The sequence below is a fragment of the Bactrocera oleae genome, chromosome X, assembly GCF_042242935.1.
Source record: "Bactrocera oleae isolate idBacOlea1 chromosome X, idBacOlea1, whole genome shotgun sequence".
Classification (NCBI taxonomy): Eukaryota; Metazoa; Arthropoda; class Insecta; order Diptera; family Tephritidae; genus Bactrocera; species Bactrocera oleae.
Window position 1 is genome coordinate 28,698,366 of NC_091541.1, and position 16,916 is coordinate 28,715,281.

Consider the following 16,916-nt stretch of genomic DNA (forward strand, 5'->3'; position numbering starts at 1 on the left):
AGTGTATGGGAGGTAGTGTGTTACTTTTACTTTTATTATATTTTTATTTTTTTTTTGTTTTCGCGAGGAATGCCGAGTGTTTTTTTAGGTCAAGAAAATCCTTTGGAATTATAAAAAAAGCGATTTTTTCTTATTTCTAGACTAGAATACCCCCTTAAAAGTTTAAAGTATTATTAAATGAAATGGAATATAAGAAATTTTTTTCGATGTTCTAGAGTCATAAAATGCTGTGTTTTTTGACGGGTTTCTATGTCACACTTTAATCATTTCTGTTTCTGTTTTGCATTATTGGAAATTATATTACTTATTTTCTCCATGACACACATCGGTTCATAAATTACCACAGTTTTCAGATACTACATACATACTAGCTTTGTCCTCGACTTTGTTCGCTTGGAATTTAGCAAAAAAGTTATTTTTAAGTTCGTTGAGTTTACGATAATTTATGAATACTGTATTTCGCGTATAAAAATACCCATACTAATTTTAATGAAATTCTGCTATTTTTGAATTAATAATTGGCTTTAAATTTTTATTATTTAAAAATAAAATTCAAAACAGTCAAAAAAAGTGGTACAAAAAGTCGCCATTTCGTGATTTTTTTTTCAACTTTTCCGTAGTTCCAGAAATTGCGACATTATTCTAGATAAATTATTCTTTTTTTTTGGTTTCAGATTGCTACAAGGGTTGAAATCGTTGGTATTGTCAAGTGCCAATCTTGTGAGACCCCCACTTTATCAACTGTTTATTTTCGGTATGTTTAACTTTTTTTTTTATAATTTTTTCCTGTATTATGGTAAAGTTTAAAATTTCAAAAAAGTTGTTCCAAAAATATTTGTTATATGTAAACTTTTAATATTTTTTCATAATACAATCAGTTTATTTTAATACCATATACCATATATTCTTAAATGAGCGGGTATTATTGGTAAATTTCAGAATAAATAAGATTTATATTTATGCCGCCTATTTTGTGGCAAATATTAATAAATTGTGGTAAATTAATAAATATTCACTACAGAAAAATATAAGGTGGAATTAAGCAACCATTTCAAATAACGGGATTCAGAAAAAGCTTATTCAACGAAACTGGAGACATGTTTTATAAATTTAAATAAAAATAATAATTATATTAAAAACAACTCACCTCTGTAAAAACTCTTCCGTCCGTTACATAAATACTCAAATATATTGAAAGTATCTTGCTATTGGGCATGGCAGTGTTGCGTATGTGTGTATGTATGGCGAATTCTACAAATAATTTATTTAAGAAGTATACAGTATTTAAAAAACGAAACCTAGAAGAAGTATTATGATCAAATTCTGTTACAATAGTTAATTTTTCCGGTCCTTTCAGTAAAATTGAATTTCAAATTTGTCCATGAATAAGTCAATTAAAACGTTTAAAAATATACCGCATATTTATCTATATTGAGATGGTATACTGGAACAATAGAATTGAAATTAAGTATTTCAATTTTATCAATGGTAAACAATTTCCACTTATTTTGGCTGGCGATTTAAACATCAACTACGCTGATAAAATATCAGAGCGGATTACAACTTTTCTTTCGGAAAAATTGAATTAAAAAAGTAAGAAAGGAAGTTCTAAGTTCGGGTGAAACCGAACATTTTATACTCTCGCAACTTGCAAGGATCAAAGCCCGATAAATTACTCCAGGTGTAGGCAAAATGTTATATTAAAGGAAGTATTGATCCGATTCAACCCATTTTTGATACAAAACATACTAATATCGAAGGTTTCATTTATTTATTTTATTATATGAATTTCAATTATATATCTAACACATTGACCGATATTATCGTTAAAAAGTCAACTATAGGCACGGGAGTCCACAAATTCAGTACCTAGGGGATTGAACAGTTGGTTTTGGTCACAAGGTAGCACCGATTTCACCCATTTTCACACTGTCGATAGAGGTGCTAAAAACGTTCGTATTCAGTTCTGTTATTATAGCTTTAGCGATTTAGGAGATATGCACATTAAACCAATTAGGGGGCGGGACCACGCCCACTTTTTAAAAAGATTTTAAACTGCAGATGCCCCTTTATATATGTGTAACCCTATATCTAACTCCATTTAGTTTTAGGTGATACAAACAACCGTTAGGTGAACAAAACTATTATACTCTGTAGCAACATGTTGCAAGAGTATAATGAATAACGATCCACAAGGGTCCACAACAAAATATAGGACCATCATTGACGCAGTATTTTTCAGATATTTATAGAGTATCAAGTCTCAAACTTATGTTTCTTATTTCAGTTACCATAAACCTAAAGTTTCAAATATAAAAATTCCTGAATAACCTACATGTATTGTAAGATAATAAAAATATTTCAAACAATATTAACTTCTCACTTATATAATAAAAGAAAAACATTTGTTTTCTTATCGATCACCACGCTCAAAAAGTGGAACTTGAATTAATATCAAAGAAAAAACTTGAATTAGTAACAAAGAAAAAAAAAAAAAGATACATGTGACACTCAGGGACTGCCACGGTAAAGCTATGTATAGCATTTTTATCAACTTATGCAATAATCATTATTTATTTATCTTTTATGCAGTATTATCCACCATTACTGGCAACAATCTGGCGAAAGGCGCTGAAAAACCCAAAATTTGTTGCAGGCACTGAAGGCCGTCCCAACCAAGGGGCTACAAGTGTAACGGAAATTGGATTAAGTGTTGGCATACTTGTATTGACTCAGCAGCCTATTTTTAAAGCGATAATAAAAATTTGTGTTAAAATACGTCAAAATTTTCAATTGAAAATTAATACTACTAAGCATGGCATCACAAAAGATTTCATCACATACATTTCAATTTCGCGTTTTCTTTCCATTTCATTGTTTTCCAGTTTTTGTAAGTGATCTTCAACAGCATCAACAAGTCTCTCTGTTCACATATATTTTTGTAGGATTTCAATCTGGCCGTTCCTCTTTTTCCAATTGCTAAACCTCAGACCTCCTGAACTTTGATAGTTGCCTGAGTTTAGGAGGTTTTGACGTTTAGCATTTGCGCTCTCATTTCCAGTGGGAGATGAGTTGGGCATCTCTGTATCTCTGATTGAAACTATAGGTTTAGGGTAACTGAAATAAGAAACATAAGGGTGAGACTTGATACCCTGTAAATATCTGGAAAATGCCGCGTTAAGGGTGGTCCTTTATTTTGTTGTGGATTCTTGTATCTCTGATTTTTTTTATTAGCGAAGTTGATGTTGAAATTGTTAGTCAAGATAAGTGGATATTTATTACCATTGAATACCTAATTTCAATTGTAAACGAGATACTGTTCCAAAAGGTGGAATAGCTATTTACCAAAATAATAATATTGTGAGTAATATTATGACTCCGGGTATTGAATAATTAGGTTTAATTAATAAAATTTTTATTAAATTCCATATTTTTATTTGCCATTTAAAAAATTCTATCTGGAATATTATTTTTTTTGAATCACCCTGCTCTTTAATTGATTTGTTCCGCCTAAAATATGCGAAAATGTGATATGCCTAAAAGTATGCGATATTCCCAAAAATATGCAAGCATTTTGCGCATACTTTGTGATGGTGTTAGGTTTATGTCCATTACGGAGTTTCTTGATTCAGTCCCGGCGCTCAAAGTCCGCGATAGAAGCTATGTAATAGCTTAATATACTGCATAAAAAATAAATAAATAATTATAATTGCTTCAGTTGATAAAAAATGGTATGCAAAACCTTTACCGCGGCAGTCCCCGAGTGCCACACGTCCTTTTTTGTTAACAGCATTAAACATCATTCTATAACCAAAATTAAAAATAGTAATAAATAATTATTACAGCGTTTTTTGCTGTATGCAACCCGTTTTGACCTCTCGCCACCCTGACGCACCAGGGGGGCTGTGTTGGATTTATTGTGAACGTATACTTAGGAGGTGGGAATGTACTGTGAATGGTGACTTTTCCTACTCGCGCTATGATTGCCATTTCCTCGTTTTTTTCATTCACAATAGTTAAAATTTTGCAGAAAAAAGTAGTTGGCAGTAACGATAAAGCTTATTTTGACAGATAAAAATGTAAACAAACCAAATTTACAGATTTTTGTGGATATTATTGAGTTAAAATTAAGACAAAATAGGAATATTTGTTTTCAGTTTTTTGTATTCTAGACCAATAATGAACATAATAAATATATTTCTATAGTATTTTAATATTCTGTTTAGAAATTTAAAAATTCAAACTAACCTTTTCTTCATGTCAGACATTTTGAAATAAATTGAATATCAGCTGAATATTCTTGCCGCATTGCCAACACATTTTAGTCGATTCGGCGCAAGAATTAGATTTTAAGCAAAAATATGAAATAAGCTGAATGTTTTTTATTTGTCAACGATATATGTAGCTATTAGCTTATGACACACCTTATGTTAGTTACTATTTTTGTATCTGTTTCTTAAAATAATACAATAAAATATGATAAATTGTCCGTATCGTATCGGTATTCGTTCGTAGTATATTATTGTTACAATATGTCTGTCACATGATAATATCAAAAAAGAGGAAAGATTTACGTAGTTTTATCTACAATAAAAAATTCTAATTAAGAGTATTTACATGTAAAAAAAATTGCTAAACTGTATTAAACATTTCTCCTTTGGCAGATCTTTATTTTATGATAAGACAAAACTTTCCACCAAAATTCATTCGAATCGTTGGGGGTCGCGTCCAACTATTTGTCGATTTGACATGGAATGACCCATATGCAAAATTTCATATCGATATCATAAAAACTGAGAGACTAGTTTGAGTATATACAGACAGACATGGCTAAATCGAATAATCTCGTCACACGAGAGGTCGGACATCGGAAGGCGTCATCGGACTACTGCCACGTCCACAAAACGCTTTTAAAAGAAAACCTATAAAGTGCCATAATTAAACTAATAAATGACCATGGTTTAACGTACATATCTTTCAAACCGCTGGAGGTAATTCAACAAAATTGGTTTGGAGGAACTCGTTTTAGCATTTTTTCATACGGTGTGAATTAGATGATAACCACGCCCACTCTCCATATAACGGGGGAAAACTACCAAAAGTGCGATAACTCACGAAATAAATGCGGCATAAGCGTTTAATTTCATAAACAAGATGTTACTGGAAAGCTTTCATTGGAAAACGGGCGTGGCACCACCAACCTTTAGGTGAAATCCTATATCTCAGAAACTATCGAACTAATTTCAACTAAATTCGTTGGAGCTCCGCAATAACTGATCTGGCTATGTGTGAAGTTGCTCCATCTTGCTGGAAGCAAACGCTATTGAAAGGGATATGTCGTCGGAGCAGTTCTATGTAAAAAAAAACTCATTCTACATCTTTAAATAACGGTGCCCATTGACAGTTACTGTTACATCCTTTTCTACAAAGAAGTATGGCTGGACAATACACCTTGATGAAACTGCGCACTTCTGGGTTTGATTCATTCCACATACTTCAATTTTGCACGTTTTAATTTCCGTTTAAATCAATATTGGCCTCATTAGACATAAACAGGCAATTTATCAACTTATTATCTTCTTCGGCCATTTCAATAATTTTTGGGCAAAATTTCAGGCGAATATGCAAATCAAGATGGTTTTACCGGCTTGTTATTTGCACTTTGTACGGAAACAGGTTTAAGTCGTCATGAATTATCCGTTGAAATGACCGTCTGCTGATTCCAAATTGCGCCGATAAGTTGCAAGTCGAAACTCTTGGATTTGCCTGAATTTAAGATGCAACAGCTGCGATTGTTTTATGAACACGAACATACGGATCACGATGGGACGTTCTTCTTGCCATACTTCCAGATTCGGCAAACATGCTTACCAACCTCATAATGGTCCATCTACTCGGGAAAGTGCCGCCAAAATCCCGTCTGAGTTCCTTTAGGACGGCAATAAAGGACTGCTAAGCATGGTACCAATGCACTATACAAACCCTTTTTTCGGTATCCCAAGCATTTATTTTTAAAAAACATAAATAATAACCTGCCAAATAAAAAAAGGAGGTTGATTGCTCACACAAAAAAAAGTTATTACGGATTGTTTCTAGCATACCACACTTTTCTCAAAATAATACAAGTATTTTTCGGTCAATATTTCTGTCCTTTTATATATGGAATTATTATTTTTTGTTTGAAGTGTTTTAAAGGAAGTAGCACACTTTCGGAATTCTGTAAAAAAACAAACGTTTTTATCGAAAAATGTAAAAAAATACTATATTCCTAGTTACCATGTTAGTACCTTGTTGTATGGCCTCGATTTTTCAATACAGCTTGACATCTGCGAGTAAGCTTTTTACTAATTTCTGGCATCTTCTCCGTGGAATGGAATATCACGCTCCCCTAATTCCAGCCCAATGATCATCCGAATTTTTTTTTTTTTTTGCCCGATCTTAACTTTTACATCATTCCAGAGGTGTTTTATCAGGTTAAGAACGTGACTTTGGGCTGGCCATTCCAATACATCAATAGTTTCGGTAAATAACCAATCCTTTACTCCCCTTGCGGCATGTTTCAGAATATTATCATGTATAAATATCTAATTTACAGGCATTCATTCAAATGAGAATGACTCCATTGTGTGTCTTAGGATGATGAAGTAGAAATTTCTATCATCAATTCTGACCACTCCATACCACGAAAACGCACCCCACATTATGACATTACTTCCACAATGATTTACCGATTTTTCGGTGTGTCTTGTGTTTAAAGATTGGCCTTTCGGACGATGTACAAACGTTTTACGATCGGTTCCAATGCGATTTACTTTTGTTTCATCGCTCCATAATACTCTTTTACCGAAATCCTCCCTGCATGCATCTTAGCAAAAGTAATCCGCGCTTTTATATATATATTAGGTAAAGTAAAAAGCTCGTTCGGTTTTTATCTAAGAGATGGCGTTATTGTTCATAGTATTAGTGTTACGTGTCGCATCATGTCATACTATACGGCGCTAAAAAAGTGTTTATTCGCGCTAAAAGTTTGTCTTTGACAGTTTTTCGATTGATTTACTCAGTTCGTTGTGAGCGCTCGTCAAAGATGGACACCAACAAAGAGAAAATTCTCTATATTTTACAATTTTTCTTCGATCGAAGCGAAAAAGCAGCCAAAGCGACTGCAAAAATTAATTTTGTTTATGGGCCCGATACTGTAAACGAACGTGTAGCACAAAAGTGATTTGCTAGGTTCCATTCCAGTAATTTCGATGTCAAAGATGCACCACGCGCCGGGAGGCCTGTCGTCGAAAATTGCGATAAAATCATGAAAATAGGGGAAACAGACCGTCACGTGAGCACTTATTTAATTGCTGAGGAACTAAAGATAAGCCAGAAAACCGTTTGGAACCATTTGCATAACCTTGGATTCAAAAAGAAGCTCGATGTGTGGGTGCCACACGAACTAACGCAAAAACACATGAATTTCCATCTGCGAATCGCTGCAGAATCGCAACAAAATCGACCCGTTTCTGAAGCGGATTGTGACTGGCGATGAAAAATGGGTCACTTACGACAACATCGAGCGCAAACGGTCGTGGTCAAAGCTCGGGGAAGCGGCCCAGACGGTGGCCAAGACCGGATTGACGGCCAGGAAGGTTTTGCTGTGTGTTTGGTGGGATTGGCAAGGAATCATCTACTACGAGCTGCTCCCCTATGGCCAAACGCTCAATTCGGCTCTCTACTGCCAACAACTGGACCGCTTGAAGGCAGCACTCATCCAGAAGAGGCCATCTTTGATCAACAGAGGCCGAATTGTGTTCCATCAGGACAACGCCAGGTCACACACGTCTTTGGTGACGCGCCAGAAGCTCCGGGAGCTCGGATGGGAGGTCTTAATGCACCCACCTTATAGTCCGGACCTGGCACCAAGTGATTACCATCTTTTCCTGTCCATGGCGAACGCGCTTAATGGTGAGAAGTTGGCCTCAAGAGAGGCCTGTGAAAATTGGCTCTCCGAGTTTTTTGCCAATAGGGACGCAGCCTTCTACGAGAGGGGTATAATGAAGTTGGCATCTCGTTGGCAACAAGTTTATGAACAAAACGGCACATATTTGACTTAAATCGAACAAATGCACACAAAGTTATCATCTTTTGAAAAATCAATAAAAAACCGAACGAACTTTTTACTTTACCTAATATTTTTTTTCGATATAAGCGGTTTTTTCGACAGACGTGTCCATAGAGGTGAGCGTCATTAAGCTTCTTCATTAATTTCGGTATATAGCGCGAGAGGACTTAAATGAATGAACCTTGCACTTTTTCTCAATTGTTCGTTCAATTTTGGAGGAGGAGCCTTTCTGATTTAATTTTTATCTCTGGATCAGAATTGACTAAATTATTAGCATTATAATCCATTTCCCTCGAATATTTCACTGTTTCTGTGACTTGAGAAGGATTTTCCTGTTTCCAACGAGTTCGTATATAACGCACATATTTTCTGGAGTTCAATGTATTCCTCTACCAATTTTTTTTAAATTATTTATTCATATAAAATAGCACACTAAATTCAATAACTTTCTAGCACAACTTTCGATTTTCAAATGAGAAATGATCAATAATAGCACCTGCAAAATGCTCTTTATCAAAAGAAATCGCCAGCGACAAAATACTAAGTAAGATAACAGAACATACTTCACCATTGCACATTAAGCTTCGACATTTATTAGAAATAACGATATTTTACCTCCAACACTTGCATCAAGAAGTGTGCTATTTCTCTGTACATAGCTGTATATTTCATAGGAGCTGACTTCGATTCGCCAAGCGTTACTCTCCAGCGATTTTTACCTCCAACACTTGCACCAACAAGTGTGCTATTTCTCTGTACATAGCTGTATATTTCATAGGAGCTGACTTCGATTCGCCAAGCGTTACTCTCCAGCGAATCGAACAAACTATCTGTGTTGCCACTTGAGAAAATCTTTGGGTACCAAAATGTCTACCAAACCTGTTGCAAAACTACCAAATTTTCTTATCATGAACACATTGCATTTTATTTCACTTCACATTTGAAAAAATATGTACGTACAAATTAAATTGACATATTTTTTTTTTGGCCGGCCGGTCATCAAGTATGCTGAACCGATATGGTCGCCTGGATGTAATAAAACGCAGGGAAAGAAGCTTCAGACGTGTTAAAATACTGCACGTTTATGTTTTCATTTACCTGAACGATATCATTTTGTTCGCTTATTACGGAAGTTTTAGGTACTTTTTTAGGTTATATCTGAAAACCCAGTTGAAAAACTAAAATATTTACTTGCCCATGACAGCCCCTTTTTGTTTAATTTGGTGCATAAAGTTGAAGAAATGCGCGAATATATCAAATTATTGACACTTTCCATCCACAGTTTCAATAATAGTTATATCTCTCATTTTCCACACATTGAGTAGTTGGTTCCCAATCATGAATATTTTTCGGTTAGAATGAATATTTTAAGTGAACAAATCTTAAGATGAACTTTCATTCTAAATACATCTGATAAAAACTATTGGCTACCAACGAAAATACCAAAGGCAAATAAAGCTACCAATTGTGGTCCGATTGGACCAAAACGACAACGCTGCAAACTATACCAGATGCTCAAACAAAGGGCAGTACTTGTGGTGCAACCCTGCACTAACATGTTTTCTGACGCATGCGCAATAGTGCTATGATTATTTCTTAGCGGAGAAATTTTTTCGCGTTAAAAAATGTTGCTGGAACCCTTTATTTTTGTTTTCTATAAATTATTATAATTGACTTTAAGTCGTAAGTCGTGTAATGCAAAACAAAACTTGGGAGCACTGAAAATAGCGGCTATACAAGTTTAATGAAGTCTACGCATACTCTCTTGCACGAATTCAACTCGATAACTTTGTTGTTGTTTTAATATGTAATTGACATTCTGTGATACTTAGAAAGTTCCCGTTTTTTCCCATAACTACGGATTTTCGCAATCCTAAAGAGCTGAATCTAAATCCGGTCCCCAATATTGCCTGCCCCTCCAGAGAGAAGTGGGAAAGGTTCGTAGTGGACAAAGCAGCAGGGATAAGCTTCTATACGGATGGTTCCAAACTGGATAACCGAATAGGCGGCGGTGTCTTCTCAGCTAAACTAGATACCAAAATCGCCTTCCGGTTACCAGACCACTGCAGTGTCTTCCAAGCGGAGGGCACCGCAATTAAAGAAAGCTTTCTGGTACTGACAAGAAGTGTGATCACATCAAGAAAGAGACGTTGAAAGAATGCCATGATCTTCCAGCGGATCTGACATCCTATTTCACTAAATTCACTTCATTAAATCTGCAATGTGTCACAGGACACAGTGACATCCCCGGGAACTGTGTAGCAGATGAACAAGCCAGAACAGGCACCACCCTACAACTAGATCCTGGTAAGGAGGACATATATATGCCTTTTGGCTACTTGTAGATACTTAATCGACATACATGTCATTAACATAGCCGAGTGTCAGTGGAATCAGTTACTGACTTGCTCAACTAGCAGGCAAACGTGGTATGAATGGAATATGAGCCGCACATGCCGACTGTTAAAATTCAAGCGGAATGATATAAGAACTCTAGTAGGAGTACTAACAGGCCACTGTCTAATAGGCAGACATGCAAGTAGACTTGGTACGCCATATAACGACTATTGTAGAAGCTGTCAGGAAGTAGAAGAGGAGGAGACCATTAAACATCTTCTATGCGAGTGCGCAGCACTAGACGACGTCTCGGAGGTTGCACGGATAAAACTTGCCTTACGAATGAAGTTCATCAGAAGTACAGGGTGGTTCAGAGAGACCACAGTCCCGGTCGTATCACAATGGGCCTCCTAAAGGCCTAGGTGGGTCGAAAGACAGCCACTTTACCTCCCTACCTACCTATATATAATATTTTTTGACAAGAGAGTAGAAACGATCAGAATAATAGCGAAATGGAGTCTGTCTCCGACGTTTCCTTTTGGGTGTTACAACTTTCATAGGACATTTAATATTGAATAGGGTACATTAAATATTCTACGAAGTTTGAACATACAAATATGTTATATTTAAAATTCTGTGCAATGAACATTCTGAAAAAAGTAAAGTGTTATCCAAATACCTTGCATACCAAGCCCAACCGGCCAGGCCAAACCGGTCCATTTGCAAAGAATTTTTCGGTCAAAAGAATTACTATCGAATCTCGTCTCGTTTGTCTGTTACTTTTGTTCTGAGACACATGTATACGAGTATGTTTGTGTAGATATACTCGTATTTTGTTTTTGGTTTTATCATTTTATGATTGTGTGTTTACATCATGATTGTTAATATTGAAAGTTGAAGTCCATGCATACATACGGAACAGTAAAAATCACTAGATTGAACTAGCTTACAACTAAAGCCCAACTAGTACGCTTTATTGCTTTTTTCCATAGAAGAAACAAATACTTTTTAGGTTTGGTCGGAAATACTAGCTGTGTAGTTCTATTTTTCAGGAACCATTTTGTTTTACATTTAGTTCAGATCGTCCAAAAGGGTTTTTTTTTTAATAAATGATATGTACATCCAAAATAATTTGCATGGTTTATTGTCCAAAGCAACCGTACAATCTCGAAAATATTTGATCGGACAACTGTAGCATATAGTTGCCATACAAATTGGCCGATCAAAATCAATATAAAGATATTTTCTACCCTTTTATGCTATAAAAAATGTACATGCAAAGAAAGGGTATTATAGACTGTAGATAATGATTGAGGTATGCACCGCGACCTATGGTCTATTGTGCCCTCCCCTAAGTCACTGCGATTTATCTAGCCCTAGCATATTGATGAACTCCAATATGCTGCTAGGTGCCAATGAGGCGATGCGATCCCTGTTTGGAAATGGATCCCAGGGCCTTGACTCTACGTCTGCAGACTGGTGTGCAGTCAATTAGTAAGTGGTCTGGGGTTTCCGACTCCCTGTCGCAGAACCGGCAGTTTGCAGAGAAGACCAAGCCCCTGTTAAATAAATGCTTGTTAAGCCTGCAATGTCCGATGTAGAACGCGACCAGAAGTCGGAATTTGTTCCTCGGGAGATTGATTACGGTTTTAAACCGTCTGAGGTTATAACCCCCCTTTAGCAACTTGGCATGGCGCATGCCTTGGAGATTTTGCCAGTGTCTCTCCCTGCCTGCTCTTTCCTCTTTACGGAGCAGCTCCTTTATGGTATGAGAATCAACCACGATGTACAGTTCCGGTTCTTCCATTCTGGTGGAGGCTGCAGAGCGGGCTAGCTTTTCAGTCAGTTCATTACTGGCTATATCTATGTGACCAGGCACCCAAATAAGGTGCACTTGGTTGCGGCTTGATTGGTTGTTCAACCGTTCTATACACTCTTGCACTAGTAGCGATTTGACCTCAAAAGCCGAGATCGCTTTAAGTGCTGCCTGACTATCGCTTAGTATGGCGATGCTCTTATTGCGGAAGTCGCATTGGAGGTTTATTTCTACACACCGACTTATAGCATGTACCTCCGCTTGGAATATGCTAAGAAAACTTCCCATGGGAATGGAATGCTTGGTGCGTGGTCCTGCGACCCCTGCGCCAATCCCCTCCGCCGTTTTCGAGCCGTCGGTGTACCACTTGATAGTACTGTTCCTTAGTAGTAGGTCCAGCGTGAAATCGTTCCATTCTGCCTTACTGCCAAGGGTAACCCTGAACTTCCTAGTGAAGCTTACTGTTTTGGTAATGCTGTCCCTCGGAATGCCAGTGGCATTGCGTCACTTAGGGCCTTCATCTGCTGGGACGAGATTACCTTCCCTTTGCCAAACCCTTCTGCTGACATTTAAAGCAAGGTGTGTTTGGCCGTCTGCTCGATCACTATATGTAACGGTGTTAGCTCCAGTATTACTTCCACTGCTCCAGTCGGACACGTGCGCATCGCGCCCGACGCGCAAATGCAGGCAAGTCGTTGCAGCCTCGATAGTCGAAGTCCTACCGAGGTCTGCGATGCTTTGGAACCCCAGGCCACCGCTCCATATGTTATGATCGATCTCACAATCATGGTGTAGAACCATCTGATAATCCTTGGGTTGCAGCCCCATGATTTCCCAGCAAGTCGATTGCACACCATGAGCGCTTTCGTAGCTTTGGCTACGGTTAGGTCCACATGCTGCTTCCACCGTAGAGTGGAGTCCAGCGTGAAGCCCAGGTACTTTACCGTGCTGGCCATCTCCAGCTCCGTTCCACCTAGGGATAGGTTTCTGAGGCCTGGCAGCAACCTGCGTCTGGTAAACGGTATGATTGTAGTTTTGGAGGCGTTGATGTTTAGGCCAACCCCACTACACCATTCCTTTGCCAGCCTCAATCCCCTTTGAACAATATCGCAGAGAGTGTCTGCGAATTTACCCCTAGCTAATATAACAAAATCGTCCGCATATCCCTGATAGCGGATTCCGTTGCTAGTTAGCAGCTCGAAAAGATCGTCCACAACTAGGCTCTAAAGTAAGGGGGATAGCACTCCACCCTGTGGACAGCCTCTTGTTGTGCCAAGACGAATCTTAGTGTCGCCTACTGTGGTTTCGGCAATCCTGGTGCACAGTTCTGCTTCAATCCATCTGCGCACCGGCACCGCCACACCCCTTTTCTCTAGTGCATTTGACACGCTCTCGTTTGACGTATTGTCAAAAGAAACTTCGATGTCAAGGAAGGCGCATAACAACACCGCACCCCCGTCTAACGAACTTCGGATCTCTGAGGTCAGCTGATACAGAGCGGTATTGGTTGATCTGCCTGTTATGCAGCCTTGCAGCCTCTAAAGGTGGCCTAGTCCGTGTTTTTGGGGATACGCCTGGGAGGGAGTTGCCTAACCTCTAGCCCTAGTGCGAATCTTATGGTGCGGTGATCCGACATGGAGCGTTCCGATGACACTCTGCATTGCCCGATCAGCCCTGTCATGACTTCGTTACCAAGAGTGATGTCAAGCACCTCCCTTCTTACACTGGTTATAAAGGTGCTTCGGTGCAAAAGTTAATGTTTTTTCTTGTTTTGTCTGTTGATGCTGCCTTTATATTTGTTCCGGCCATGTCCAGGATTTTTAGTTTTTATTACGCTTTTATTAGCTCCACCTGTATATTTTTATCTGAATGTATGTAACTTTTCTGTGCAAGCCATAACTTGAGTATAAATTGAGATATCTGTATGAAACTTGTTTCATATGTTCCTTGGCACCCAAGGGAGATCGGTATTGCAGATGGTCGTAACCGCACGACCGCCACGCCCACAAATCGCAATTTAAAGAAAACCTATAAATTACCAAAACTAAGATACTGAACTGTAATTTGGTATCATGGTAATAAGGGACACATTTTGGCTGAAATTTAATTCAAAGTGGGCGTAGCCCCGCCCACTAAATGGCTCAATGTAAATATCTTCCAAACCGCTGGAGCTAATTCAACAAAATTTGCTGGGACGACCTCTTTTTATCACTTTTTCATACTGTGTAAAAATGGGTAAAATTAGATAATAATCACCTCACTCCCCATATGTTGAAAACTACTAGAAGTGCGATAACTCACGAAATTAATGCGCTATAAGCATTAAATTTCAAAAACAAGATGTTAGGGAAAAGCTTTTAGGAGGAGGTGTAAAAATTGGAAAATGGGCGTGGCGGCTCCAACGTTTAAGTGAAATCCTATATCTCAGGAACTATCGAAATAATTGCAACCAAATTTGGTATGTGAGGTTACCCATTCATTCCTATGACACACTGTGAAAATTACCGATATTGTACAACGACTATAAAACTATGCACCTAAAAACATCAACTATCATCTATTGAATAACAAATTTACTCAAACGCATCCTTAAACAAAGTGAAAACACCACGTGTGGCCAAATAATAAGTATGGTTTAAAATACTAAAAAACATGCATTTAAAGAACATTAAACTAAAAAGTGAAAAATAAATATAAATTAAAAATTCTAAAATCACAATGCGTACACAGTAACTCTCTGGTGCATATTTGAGGTCAGTTTGTACTTTTTTCTACGTACATTTATTTTTATATATAATATATTCAGTTACTATATAAGGTTCTATTTGTTTTGGCTTTTATTTATTAATTTTTTTTTTTTGTAAGGAAAAATAATGCTTTATTTATGTTTCTATTTGCAGACAGTTATAACTTGGAGTGAGTGGAAAGCGTTTTGCGATAATATATTTCATAGCAATTAGGACCATCGAACGACATTTATTTCTTATGCATGGAGACCAGAGAGTAAGCTGACTAGCCAGTAGTTTGTAATTGTCTGAACAGCCCATAGAAAAAGATCAATAGCTAGATTAAAATGAACATGGGAATCGTGGGTAAAGCTGGTTTTGTTAAGAGCAATGGCAATAGGCATATCAACCATGCGTTGAAATCATTACACGAAATAAATGATATTTTCCCTAGAGAAGACTTCTTTTCGAAAATATCATCTTGCCATAAATGTGTTAATAACATTGAACCATTGCACACCACATATATGAATAGCAATCGGTGTAAAAGCAGAGTCACCGAATACAGCAACAACTTTTTTGGAGCGAGCTCGTGTGATAAATTGTGTGCTACGAACAAAAAACGAGAAGAGAAGATTTCCAGCGACTCCAGTAGTACCATCACTGGAAACAACACGAATTATGTGTTCAAAGAGGCGAACAAATCTATACCACGAAGGGAGCTAGGTATCCCGATAACCAGTAAACTAGATAGTGGTAATGGTTTTAAAAAAACCTTACAAAGGCAAAGCGAGAAAAAAGTATTGCCGTTGACAACATCAGCGTTACTAACTACAAATTTCATAGCTGACAACGTTTGTGGTATTGCAGCTGGGAAGTCAGCGGATATAGCGTCATCGGCGTTGCGTATTAACAAACCTTTACAAAAGGGCAGTCATCACAAGGTTAAATGTCGTACTGGTAAATTATGTCGAATCCAATCTAGAGCCATTCAAACGACAGCGGGCGATATGGAAACTGTGCCAGCAAATGCGAAAGCGACAATGAAGTTTCCGAATACATTACTAATGTCCGGTAAAATATCGTTACGGTCGGCGCCTGCACCTGAGTCAGCTAAGGAGCAAATATCGGCGTCTTTATCAAACACAGCGTTAACACCCACATCAACATCGACGGCAGCATTAGCATTATCGACATTAGCACAAACTTTATTAGACGTGTCCGTTATTCCGCAAGCTTGGCACCAATTTATGAAACTTCTGCATAATTCTATATTAGGATTAACCACTTCATCCAGAGTGTTAACAACATGCATTAGGATAACAACGAAAAGTACTAGAGTCGTGAGTCAACTAAACAAGACAAGCACAGCATCCGGAGCAGCACTTACTGCAGCAGGAACCTCGACGGCAACGACACGCTGTAAAGCAGCTGCAATAGATATCTCGTCTGTGCACCCATCGCGAAGCTCATTGCGTACGAAATTCCGGTTGCTCCCTAGTGTGGGTGCAACGTCATTTTTTACGTTACTGACGCTCATTTGCCTAGAGACTGTTCTACTCTCCACTGTCTCTAATTGCGCCAAAACGTTTTATATGCATTGGAATACATCCAACAGTATGTAAGTATCTCATGTATAGTAAGAATATTTACATACAGTTAGCCATAAAATAATAAGAGTGAGCATGCTTTCATTTTTATTGTTTCGTTGTACGATTTTTCCGAAAATTTGAACAATGATACCAAATCCTTTGAACAAAAATGTAAACTCAGGGTTGCATTGTTAAGTATGCTGGTTTCTTCTGCCTTCCGCAATAACATAATGACAACTATGATCTAATAACTTCCCACAATACGGTTGTAATAGTTTTGTTCTTACAACTAATAAGATACTTATATTTTTTTTTCGTTCTTCTGGTAAAGATAG

At 37.6% G+C, this 16,916-nt stretch overlaps 1 protein-coding gene across 11 annotated transcripts in view; it reads left to right on the plus strand.

Moving 5' to 3' along the window:
• Positions 1-16,916, plus strand: part of Ephrin (ephrin) — a 125,408-nt gene that overhangs the window by 34,455 nt on the left and 74,037 nt on the right. For 10 of the 11 annotated variants that reach the window (XR_011397251.1, XM_036376007.2, XM_036376006.2 and 7 more), the window contains one exon: positions 15,164-16,610. Coding sequence is in view for 10 of the 11 variants with exons in the window: in XM_036376007.2 (XP_036231900.1) it covers positions 15,337-16,610 (1,274 nt within the window). In the remaining variant the exon portion in view is untranslated. Of the gene's footprint in view, positions 1-674; positions 755-15,163; positions 16,611-16,916 lie in introns of all 11 variants that reach the window. The other variant, XM_070112368.1, reaches the window with a different exon arrangement.